The sequence below is a fragment of the Drosophila busckii genome, unplaced genomic scaffold (genome assembly GCF_011750605.1).
Source record: "Drosophila busckii strain San Diego stock center, stock number 13000-0081.31 unplaced genomic scaffold, ASM1175060v1 hic_scaffold_16, whole genome shotgun sequence".
Classification (NCBI taxonomy): Eukaryota; Metazoa; Arthropoda; class Insecta; order Diptera; family Drosophilidae; genus Drosophila; species Drosophila busckii.
Genome location: NW_022872726.1, coordinates 6,740 through 19,437, shown reverse-complemented (window position 1 = coordinate 19,437; position 12,698 = coordinate 6,740). Strand labels below are relative to the sequence as shown.

The 12,698-nt window shown below is 39.3% G+C and overlaps 1 protein-coding gene across 1 annotated transcript in view; it reads right to left on the bottom strand.

The window, feature by feature from the left end:
* Window positions 1-11,871, bottom strand: part of LOC117135003 (alpha-N-acetylgalactosaminidase) — a 98,600-nt gene extending 86,729 nt beyond the window's left edge. The window contains exon 1 of the mRNA XM_033294780.1: window positions 11,717-11,871. Coding sequence (XP_033150671.1) covers window positions 11,717-11,871 — 155 coding nt within the window. The remainder of the gene's footprint in view (window positions 1-11,716) is intronic.
* Window positions 11,872-12,698: the final 827 nt, after the last annotated feature.

The window sequence follows — 12,698 nt, the reverse complement described above, 5'->3', positions numbered from 1 at the left end:
CTCTTTGAAAAATGCTTGCTGACTCGGATAAATCCATATCTAAGAATCCAAAACAAAATCCCATCACATAAATTTGGGTTGCGTGAAAAACACGGCACTATCGAGCAAGTGTATCGCATAACATCTGAAATAAGAAGCGTATTCGAAAACCGAAAATATTGCACTGCAATATTCTTAGATGTATCCCAAGCACTCTGGCTAGAAGGACTAACGCATAAATCAGAGCAACGCTTCCTAATCATACACACCAATTATTAGAGTCGTATGTATATGACAGCAAATTTGCAGTGAGATGCAATTCTGCTATGTCTGACGACTATGTAATCAGAGCTGGAGTTCCCACAAGGCAGCGTACTTGGACCAACACTATATGTCCTTTACACAGTGTGAAAAATTAAGCTATCAAAAGTATAGCTTCATACAATATACTTGAATACTAATCATTTATGAAATATGTTATTAATCGATAGTTAACACTGAACAATTAACATAGCAATGTTATTACTCTTATACTAGCATAACATCATATGAATCTTCTACCTTTAAGCTTAAGTTTAGTAATAAAAGAATACACGCAGCATACAATTGTTCCGTTCCGTGGGTTATTATTCAGTATAACACCTTTAAATATTTTTTACACACAGCAGATATTCCAACAAGTAGACGACTACACAACATCCAACCTTGCTGACGATACAGCTATTCTCAGCCGGTCGAGGTGCCCTATGCAAGCAGCAGCGCACCTGGCTCTCATATGGTCGAAGTGGAGAATTGGCTCTCTGACTGGCGAATAAAAGTAAACGAACAAAAAAGCAAACATGGTACGTTTACCCTAAACAGGCAAAATTGTCCACCGCCCACTAAACAATTCCGCACTCCCGCAAGCAAACGACGTGACGTATCTTGGAGTACACTCGACCAGAAGACTCACATGGCCGTAGGCCAACGAAGCAAGAGAAGCACTAAAACTAAAAGCCAATGCCTCCACTGGCTTATCAACGCCCGGTCCTCTCCAGCCTTGAATATAAGGTCCTGCTCTACAAACTCCGTACTTAAACCGCATCTAGACTATGGCTCCTACCCTATTGGAACGCAACAATAGCTAATATTGATATGTCCAGAAGTCCAAGTCAACAAAAATCCTAGAAACTATGACCGGGCACCGGGTACGTTCGAAACGAAAACATACAGAAAGATCTAAATATCCAAACCAATCAGAGATGTAATAGCTGAACAAAAGGTAAAATACTACAGCAGGCTTTCTTCGCATCCTAATCCTCGCGCGAGGGCTCACAAGGCTGTGCAGCCGCTCCCGTCTGCGTCGTAACGACCTACTAACCAGCGATAGAATCTAGGAACGTGCAATCCTAAAACAGTTTAAAGAAACTGTTAGATAATGTTTAGTTATAAGATTTGTATACTTGTTGTTAGTCTCAATTTAAGAGAAGATTCAATAAAAACAGCAAAGTTTAAAAAAAAAAAAAAAAATTAGTGCTTTATTCCATCATAGGCAAAGCCTGAAAGGGTGAGAAAGATAGAAAGGGTCACTTGCTGGGACGTTAATCTATGCGTAGGAATATACCTATGTACATAATTAAAATTGCTGTAAGAAATAAAATAAAACTAGAAGTCAAAAAAAAATATACGATATAATAGGCAAATCCTGCCACAAATGCATTCACAATACCAACATTAAAACGCGACTCTAATCTTCAACCCGAGCCAATGGAATTTCGCGCAACGAAATCGCACATATCATCAAAAGGTGATTATTGAGTTCCCATATTTTGCAGGTTACATTCCAGGGAGATGGAAGATGTCAATAATAATAATGATACCGAAGCCAGGCAAAGATCGGACAGTTCCATCCTCCTACAGACTTATAAGACTATTATCAGCCTTTCAAAACTCTTTGAATGCTTGCTAACTCGAATAAATTCATATTTAAGAATCCATAAAAAAATCGCATGATATCAATTTGGGTCTCGCGAAAAACACGGTACTATCGAGAAGGACAACCGCATAACATCTGAAATAAGAAGCGCATCCGAAAATCGAGAATATTGCACTGCAATATATTTAATGTATACCAAGCATTCGATACAGTCTGTCTAGAAGGTTTAACGCATAAGAACATAGCAACTCTTCCTAAAATACACACAAATTATTAGAGTCTTATCTATATGACATAAAATTTGCAGTGATATGCAATTTTGCTACGTCTGACGACTAAGCAATTACACCTGGAGTTCCATAAGGCAGCCTTCTTGGACCAACACTAAATGTCCTTTACACGGCAGATATTACAACATGTTGACGATTTATAACATCCTCCTTTGCTGACGATGCAGCTATTCGAGGCAGCATGCATCAGCGCAATTGGTTCTTCATATGGTTGAAGTGGAGAAATGGCTTTCTGACTGGCGAATAAAAGTAAGCAAACAAAAAAGCAAACATGTTACGTTTTCCCTAATCAGGCAAAACTGCCCACCACTCACTCCAAATAATTTCGCACTCCCGTAAGCAAAGGGAGTGACATACATATGGCGTGAATCTTCTGTCGAAGTGTACTCCATAATACGTCACTTCCTTCGTCACTTTGTAGGCACATAAAAGATAAGAGAACTAAAACTAAAAACTAATAGCCTCCACTGGCTTGTCAACACTCTGTCTATCAGGACCTATGGCTCCCAACTATTGGGGGAACGCCAGCAGTAGTGTTGCGGTAGCGACTTGTCGCTACCTGTGTTATTGCAAATCGCGAATTAAACGCCTGAATATATAAATATAAGAAAACGATGTTTTTCTTCCTTGCATATATATATGTATTTGCTGCCTTGAGCAGACAAATTTAGTAGTTCACAATTCGATATATAACAATGTATGTAAATAATTATAGGCCCGCCCGTATAAGTTATTATTAGCAAGTTAAGCGATTGTTTACCAATGTTTGTAATTTATATATGATCGAGTTAAGTGACTAAATTGTACGTTACGACGTTAAAAAGTAAGTGTTAAGAAGAGAATTATAGGCACGGCCTTATAATTCTTAGCGATTTGTGATGTGATAGAAGATTTAATTAGAGCGAGTGCAGCTGTGCAGAAGGCAAGTGCAAAGAGAGATGAACTTAGTGGGCACGCACAAAGAGAGCACGAGGTTATTAGCGCCGTGCCGAATGCTAGCGCAAAGAAGAGTGCGCGTGAGTTTATTCACAAAAATATAAATCCCACAAGTTTAGAGTGCAGTGGAGTGTATAACTAGTGTAAAACGCGAAAAGACGCTAAGTGCGATGAAAACGCACTAAAAATTATTAATTATAAACAAGTGGACAGGTTAAAGTTGGGCGCCACCACATTTTAAATACACTTCTGACTAGTGTATCGCAAGCAAACAAGCATGCACTCCAAACACATACACACAAACAGCTAACACGTCCCACTGCTCGTTTTCGCTGTAGCGTCAGCAGCGACGCCGCCGCTGCGTCGGCAGCCGTTTGTATGGCGCGTCAGCACGCGACGCCGCCGCTGTCTATATTGAAAATTGAATTATAAATAATTCCTAAGTTATTTATCCGATCGTGCTGAAAACATTGCACCAATCGGCTCGAAAAGCATGACTAGGGCAATTTTGTGATTTATTTCAGATTTTTAAAAGATTTTTTGTACTGCCGTTATATGGTTTTTTTCGATTTGCGGGGGAGGGGGGAGGAAATTAAAAAAATAAAATAAAAGCGTTCGGATTTGGATATAGGAGCACATGCATACCAAATTTGGTTGCTCTAGCTCTGATAGTTGCTGAGAAACACGCACTCATACAGACGGACATGGCTATATCGACCAATGGGCTATGGATATGCCTCCTTCTCAACCCACAAGCTGTTTGTCCGACGAATGCGGCTTCAGCACATCCGACAGCAGTTCACAGCATTGTGCAACTACAATAATACCCTTTTCCATTTTTTACAAAAATGTCAAAGTGTATAAAAAATAAGATATATCAAAAAACTAAAAAGATTAATCATAACGACAACCAAAACCAATTCCACGACTAACAACGCAAGCGATGGGCCGCTTGTGCAGCCCCCTAATGCAAAGAGCGAAAATGACCCGCAGCAATATGAAAGCAGCTTCAAGCGAAAAACTTAACACCACCAATAGATTTTAAATTCTATCAGACAACTCAGATGATCTGCAGCCCGAAGACGGCGTTAAAAAGAAGCCAAGGCCACCTCCGATATATATACGGAAGAAAAGTTCCAATGTCCTTGTGAGCAAAATTATAGAGCTCATTGGACAAGACAACTTCCACATAAATTTCCCTTGTCGGGGTAATATTCATGAAACAAAAGTTCAAACGAAGTCATGAAGAAAAAAGCCTTTAGAATTATTATCTCAAGCATCTAAACGACACTAAAATGAATTTTTTCACGTATCAATTAAAAAGCAGTAAGGGCTTGCAAGTGGTCTTAAAGGGCATAGAATCAGATGTAACACCTGCAGAAATAACTCAGGCTCTACATGATAAAGGCTTTAACGCTAAAACAGTCTTCAACATCTTAAACAAGGATAAGAAGCCCCATCCGCTCTTCAAGGTAGAGTTGGAGCCAGACAACAATTACTCTTAAAAAAACGAAGTGAAGAAACTTCAGTTTCTACTGCATCGCAGAATCACTGTAGAAGAACCATATAAACGCAACGGCCCTGTACAATGTATGAATTGTCAAGAATATGGCCACACACAAGAATATAGCACACTCCGCCCGGTGTGCGTAGTTTGTGGACAGCTTCACGAATCCGCACACTGCCTAGCAAGCAAAGACGACTCTGGTACCAAAAGGTGCAGCAACTGCGGTGGTAATCACACAGCTAACTACAGAGGTTGCCCAATATATAAGGAGTTAAAAAGTCGAATCCCACCAGCGAGTCACCACGCCGCGCTCCGCAAATGTACGGCTTACACCATTCTAAATCACACCCAGATGTCTTCTTCCTCGTCGGCAACCAAGATCGTCGCTTGACTCCGGATCCTCAACAAGGAAAAATGTGACATTTGCAGGCGCTTTAAATTCAGGAGTGGAGCCCACTGCGCCAAATACATTGCACCCAAAAGCACCTAACACTGAGATAAATATGGCAAACCATTACCAGCCTATTGAACACCAACAAAATAACCTTGAGGCACTGTTCTCTAGCCTGCAACAAAGCATTATGGAGTTCATGTCCTTCATGCGAAACAAACTATGCAAGATTTAATGCGTAATCAGAATCTCTTGATAAAATTGTTAGTATCACACCAGTCCAAATAAACAATGGCTCCTCCACGTATATCCACGTGGAATGCTAATGGCGTTTCCACAAGCATAAACTTGAGTTATCTCATTTCCTGCTCGACAAACACATTGACGTCATGCTATTGTCAGAAACACATCTGACCAACAAATATAACTTCAATTTAAGAGGCACATTCTATGCAGCAAACCATCCCGATGGCAAGTCACACGGTGGGACTGGTATCCTGATGAGAAACCGTATCAAGCATCACCGTTACAAGGAGCTCGCAGAAAATTATTTACAAGCCACAACAATAAGAATAAAACTGGATTGTGGTAAACAACTTACTCTAGCCGCAGTATATTGCCCCCCTCGTTTCACCGATAACAGAAGGAGATTTCATGCAGTTCTTCGACTCACTAGGAGACCATTTCATAGCAGCAGGAGACTACAATGCAAAGCACACACACTGGGAATCTCGCCTTGTGACTCCAAAAGGAAAGCAGCTCTATAATGCAATGCAAGCCAGCAACAAAAACTCGACCACGTTTTCCCCGGTAGACGCAACGATACTGGCCACCAGACCAACTTAATCAGAACCTTCGCAATTACCAAAAATTCCTTCGAATTTGATCGCGCCGCAAGGTCTCTCAGATCTCATCATCTGACCACTCACCCGTCCTAATTAATTTACTCAGTCATCCAGTAACTGATGATCAACGCTTAGATTGACCTCATACAAAACCAAATGGATCTGCTATAGGAAATATATAAGTTCACACAATACTCTAAATCCTGTACTCAACGTTAAAGATGATATCGACAGCCTTATAAAAAAAACACTAGAGTCCAATTTTGTCACCGCAGCCCGCATTGCAACTCCTCAAACCGCACAAGCGCCTTACACTCAAAAGAAGACAAATCAGCAAATCGAGCAACTCGTTCTAGAAAGCGACGCCTCCGACGAGAATGGCAGTCTCACAGGTCGCCATATGCACGTCAAAGGCTTAAAGACGCCACCCGGAAGCTTACCAAAGCGTTAAAGCAACAAAGAAGCAAATAGTCAACATCGCTACAAATCCGCAACTTATCACCTCTTCTACGAAAAACCACTGTGGAAAGCTCGTCCAACTCTATGCCCACCAACACAAACTCTGATGCCTATAAGAAACCAACTAGGCGGCTGGGCCCGCAGTGATGAAGACAGAGCCAAAACCTTTGCAGAACACTTTGAAAATGTGTTTCAGCCAAATCCTGCCACAAATTCATTCACAATACCAACATTAATAAGTGACTCTCAGCTTCAACAAGAGTCAATGGAATTTCGCCCAAACGAAATCGCACACATCATCAAAAATCAGTTGAACCCGAAAAAATCACAAGGCTTCGACCAAATAACGCCAAAAATGATTATGGAGCTCCCATATTGTGCAGTTTGCATCCCTCGCTGCAACTCTTCAAATGCCATTCACTAAGCTTGGTTACTTCCCAGAGAGATGGAAAAAGTCAATATTAACAATGATACCAAAGCCAGGCAAAGATCACACAACCAAATGCCATCGTCATAACAGACCCTAAGCCTCTATCATGCCTGTAAAAACTCTCTGAAAAATGTTGCTGACACGGATAAAAATCCATACTAGAATCCAAACCAATCCATCCACAATACAATTTGGATTTCGTGAAAAACACGGCACTATCGAGCAGGTTAATCGCATAACATTTGAAATAAGAAGCGCATTCGAAAACCGAGAATATTGCACTGAAATATTCTTAGATGTATCCCAAGCCTTCGATAGAGTCTAGCTAGAAGGAAACGCATAAGATCAGAGCAACGCTTTCTAATAATACACACAAATTATTAGAGTCGTATATGTATATGACAGGAAATTTGCAAGTGAGATGCAATTCTGCTTATGTCTGGACGTGCTGAGTTCCCACAGATGTATCAAGGAGCTGGAGTCCCTACAGGGGAGCGTAAATGGAACAACACTATATGTCCTTTACACAGCAGATATTCCAACAAGTAGATGACTAACAACATCCACCTTTGCTGACGATACAGCTATTCTCAGCCGTTCGAGGTGCCCTATGCAAGCAGAAGCGCAACTGGCTCTTCATATGGTCGAAGTGGAGAAATGGCTCTATGACTGGCGAATAAAAGTAAACGAACAAAAAAGCAAACATGTTACGTTTACCCTAAACAGGCAAAATTGTCCACCGCTCACACTAAACAATTCCGCACACCCGCAAGCAAACGAAGTGACGTATCTTCGAGTACACCTTGACAGAAGACTCACATGGCGTAGGCACATCGAAGTCAAGAGAACGTAACTAAAACTAAAAGCCAATAGCCTCCACTGGCTTATCAACGCTCGGTCCTCTCTCAGCCTTGAATATAAGGTCCTGCTTTACAATTCCGTACTTAAACCCATCTGGACTTATGGCTCCCAATTATGGGGGAACGCTAGCAATAGCAACATTGATATTGTCCAGAGAGTCCAGTCAAAAATCCTTAGCAACATTAATATTGTCCAGAGAGTCCAGTCAAAACATACAGAAAGATCTAAATATTCAACCAGTCAGAGATGTAATAGCTGAACACAATGTAAAATACTACAGCAAGCTTTCTTCACATCCTAATCCCCTCGCGCGTGGGCTAACAAGGCTATGCAGCCGCTCCCATCTTCGTCGTAACGACCTTCCAACCAGCGATAGAATCTAGGAAGTGCAATCCTGAAACAGTTAAAAGAAACTGTTAAATAATGTTTAGTTATAAGATTTGTATACTTATTGTTAGTCTCAATTAAAGAGAAGATTCAATAAAAACAAAAAATAAAAAAAAAAAGTTCAGCTTTGAGTTTCTCTCATGCAATCTTGCTTGACATATGGTTAAATAACATCAAAGAGGTTTCCGTCTTAAAAAGCAGGGTTTCTGAAAAACTATTTCTATGGAACGCCAGAAAGATAAACAGTGCCCTAAAGGAGAGGGTCGTCCTTAGCTAAAATATAATCACTAAGCATACAACGGCAATGAGTGTTCGGGTCGCGATCTCAGCACTAAAATTCACGAAGCAGGCATGGGACCCAATCGTCCACAACAACTTTTTAGTCAATTTGACTCCTCTATGTGTTTTATGCTTATCATAATGCAGCAGGAGCACGTTTGACGACAAAGTTGGCCTCCGAGTTAGCAGCAAATGAAGCACATAGCACATTAAGAGACTAATGCAGGCAGCTGAGATTTCAGCCAAAAACAAAAAAAAAACAAATAAACATGATACATCATATGTCCTAAAGAAAACAATACGCACTTCAAATGGACCAAGTGAAGTTAGAAAAAAAACAAAATAGCCCATACCTCTAATGCATAGTAATGCGTTAGAATTTTTGCTTCATCAAAAAGAAATATAACGCTACATATATTTCATTGCTACAAAAGAGTTCAGGAGGCTAAATTATTATTGCGGCCGCAAGAAATAACTGCTACTGAAACATAAGCTGAACTTCCACTGTGAAGCCTATTAAACCATACTGTAAGCCGGATTGTGCTTATGCATGATGTAATATTAGATTGAACTTGATATTAGGAGTACTTAGTTGATTGTTAGCTACGGGTTCGATATTACAACGGGTCATGGATTCCCTAGACCATGAGACTGAAAAACAGTTCTTTGACTTTCACCCCAGTCATTAAAATATTGTACGATACTTAAAATTAAATTCGTTAGGGAAAGCAATGAACACATTTTAAAGGAAAAAGAAAGTTTGGATGCACAAGTAAAAAGTATATTGCCATTTATATTTACAACTTCGAACGGAATTCAGATTAGCATATAGAATAGACGTTAATAGATAAAAAAAATTTTAAATATTTTGACAGACACCTAAGCAATTTATGGCTACCACCAATTTTTTTGCAATAATATTTACACCAAATCAAGGGGCTCTGCAATACGGAATTATCCCATTACATACATGGATTTTTCTTTGAATTAAAACTTAAAATCGTTAAAAATGGATTTCAAGAAATGGCAAGTAAGGGATGAAATGGATAAATTATATATGAAGGAAAAAAAGAATTGCATTCAATAGAGAATGCATCAGGAAATGGGTTTAAATGTAGATAAGCTAAAGCAAAATGGAAGTGTGAATATTAATGATGGCAATACGGCAAGAAAAGGGTTTTCAGATATCAAATTATTAGCATTAATTTAGGAGCTGGATATATGAAGATATGCTTGAAAGCCTTTGAGTTATATTAATTGCATTTTCATACGAATTTTCAAGCTCCAAAAGTACTGTGAAAAAACTTGTACAGCGATTATGACAAAATACTCATGGTACCCAATGTCGCCCACATTACATAAAATATTAGTTCAAGAATACGAAATAATAACAACGGCGGTTGTTCCAGCAGACAGCCTTGCCGAAAATACATACATAGTTCCGGAATAAATTATATAAACTGGATAGGAGATCGCACGCTCGACATTGTTTATGAGCCAATAATTGATTGATGTGTTTCACAGATCGTGACTCTACAAATCCACTGCTTTCAAGAATTTCTAATGAAAAACGGTCAAAAAAAATTTATTTTGCCAAAAGAAATCATTTTGCTTTTAGGGGAAATCCCTAACATCGAACCAAGTACTGGAAATCATACACTAAGCTGTTGATGAATCTGACGACGAAAGTGTCCACTCTTTAGTATTAGAAATATAAGACAATTTATTACATTCGCTTTTGTTCATTTTGATGATTTATGCCAAAATATCGGCAATTGGGCCAATTGTGCACTGGGTGGAAACCTGTCAGAATCGATGATTTTTAACTCTAATAAAGAATGCCACATTATGGGAGATTTTCCTTGTTTTAATTTAAAATCCTCGAATAAAATATCTATAATATTGAAGCGAAATAAGATGAGTTGTCGGTGGGATCAGCCGAACAGAGGCTTTAGCCCAAGCTACTCTTTGTCCATGGGCGCTTTTAGCTCTAGGCGATAGAGCCCCTAGATCTCTCTCTGTTCTTGCCTGGACTTCGGACAATTCAAATGTGTTGTTTGAACAATCTAAAATTAAAACCAATTACTTTGCGTGATCTATTGAATTAACGCCCGCGCCAAACACACGCCGCATCCTTAAGCCTGTCTAATATTTCGGACACCGCTCTCTAACTACAACCGCCTACTGCTAACCTGCCACAGGATTGCCACCGCTCGGCCAACCAGTACCCTAGCACCTGGGCACATACCAGAGGTAGCAGCTAAAATTCGCTACATTGCACAGTGGTTTGGCTTGTATGGAGACGCAGCCATAATTACTTCTGGTGGTGATAGCGTTGTGTAATTAATTCAAAAAATCTTGAAAAATATTTTAAATATATAATTGCCACATCGTACGTCCATATCATATATCCTTGCTTAACTGTTTCTGTGACTTATTAATCTTTGGTTGGTATAACCAGCCGGTAGGCTGGACTTGTTGTTGATCTCCTGTAGGACTGTAGGTGGTCAGTCTTTTTGCGACATGGTGTTGCGAAAGAACAGGTCCGATGTCAAAGTGACGTGCGATCCTTTGTTGGACTATGTTCCTACTATCGCAAGACATGCACATCCAACACCGCAACGGTATACAGCATGGGAACGCAGATGCTTTATCTCATCGACCTTGCGGAGAATGCCTTTATTCTTACAGATTTATACACACGACTAAATCGCAAACGGCGGATCCAACCCTAGCCCTACTCTTCCCGGGGTAACCGACGGCGAGAGGCCATCCAAATGCGCCAAGCGCGTAAGGCTTACTGGCACCTGTTCGATCGTCTGCAACTCAACGAAAGGATGCCAATGCTCATCAATAAGGTGGGAAGCTCGTCACGTTGGTGCCTCACTCGATATGAGACGGCACGCTACAGCTTATCCACAACTCCACCACACGTGGTGGTCACTTTGGCGTGAAGAAAACTGTGGAGAAAACCAAGGCGCGTTACTACTGGATTGGACAAAGTGCCGACGTAGTATATTTCATGCGCCGCTCTCTAACTTCAACCGTCTACCTGCCACGGCCAACCAGGAGCCTAACACCGGGACACACCAGAAGTAGTGCCACCGACAACTAGCTAAAATTCTCTACAATATTAATATTGAAATATATTTCATATGAATATTAGAAATTGAATGACTTTTCTTAAACAGTATTACTTTTTATACATTTTATGTTTTGTTTTGTTAAATTCTTAGAAATCTCCGATCCAAGTGTTTTTAAGATTTGCAAATCATATGGAAGCGGGCATCGCGGGCACGCCATCAAAAATCCTCTTGTATATGATTTGGGGATGGTATTAGTATTTTAAAATTGTATTTCTCTTTTGATAGTCTTACAAAAAAATACTTGTTAACTATAATATGAGGTAGCAGAATATTAGATTTAATTCATTTTACCTAATACAATTGTCCGGGTCGTTCAAACAATCTGTGTTGCATCTAAAACGTTCCCAAGACAACCATCCCATTGGGGGTGTCCTTGCCAATCCATTTTCTAGTCCGCAGCATAATACACATAGAGCTCCAATGATGAACGTTATAATTGATATCATTTCTGAAAAATACTATTCAAATATTTTAATCTTCTAATAAACATACGGAAAAAAGATTTGATGTTTAATAATAAAACAATTCATGAGTGACTGGCTTATTAATTTAAATTTTCTAAACTTGGGCTCCAAAACTTGTAGTAAGACTCATTCATTCCAAATTAATTATTCTAATCAAAACCAACAATCAAAATTTTTTGCAATTGTCTCATAACATACTCTGGAGCTAGTTTTGCACAAGTCAAAGACAAGTACAAAATTGATTGAAAAGTGCAAGAATAATCGAAAGATCCTAGATTGATCGAAAATGTAAAATAATCGATTAGCTAAATCAATGGGGAAACACTCCATAAAAAGTGACAACTGTCATAAATATCGAAGCAGTCATCTCAATTGAGCTAACATGCAAGATTAGATAGAGACAACAATATGTCATTTTAATAGCCCAATGCAATATCCTAAGCTGATGTAAGACGGAAAAAATAGTATTTTTTAGACAGCGGGCCGAATTCGCGAATGTGCGTGTGTTTATTTAGACTGCTAGTAAATAGGACAAAAGAGTAAGTGCACAACGATACAATTTGGTTGATTTTAAACATTAATTAATAATTTTTAATTAATAAATTTATTTCTTTCGCCTAGAAGTCAAAGTTTCTAAAAAGCCCCCACTTTTAATGTTTCCTCACAATAATATCGATACTGGGATCAATAATTGTGTTATGTAAAAGGTTTTTACTAAGTAATAGATACTCAAAACATTTGGGCTTCAAACAGCTGTGATATAAAAACAAGATGTAAAGAGAATTTTATACCAGGGACCGCAAATAACT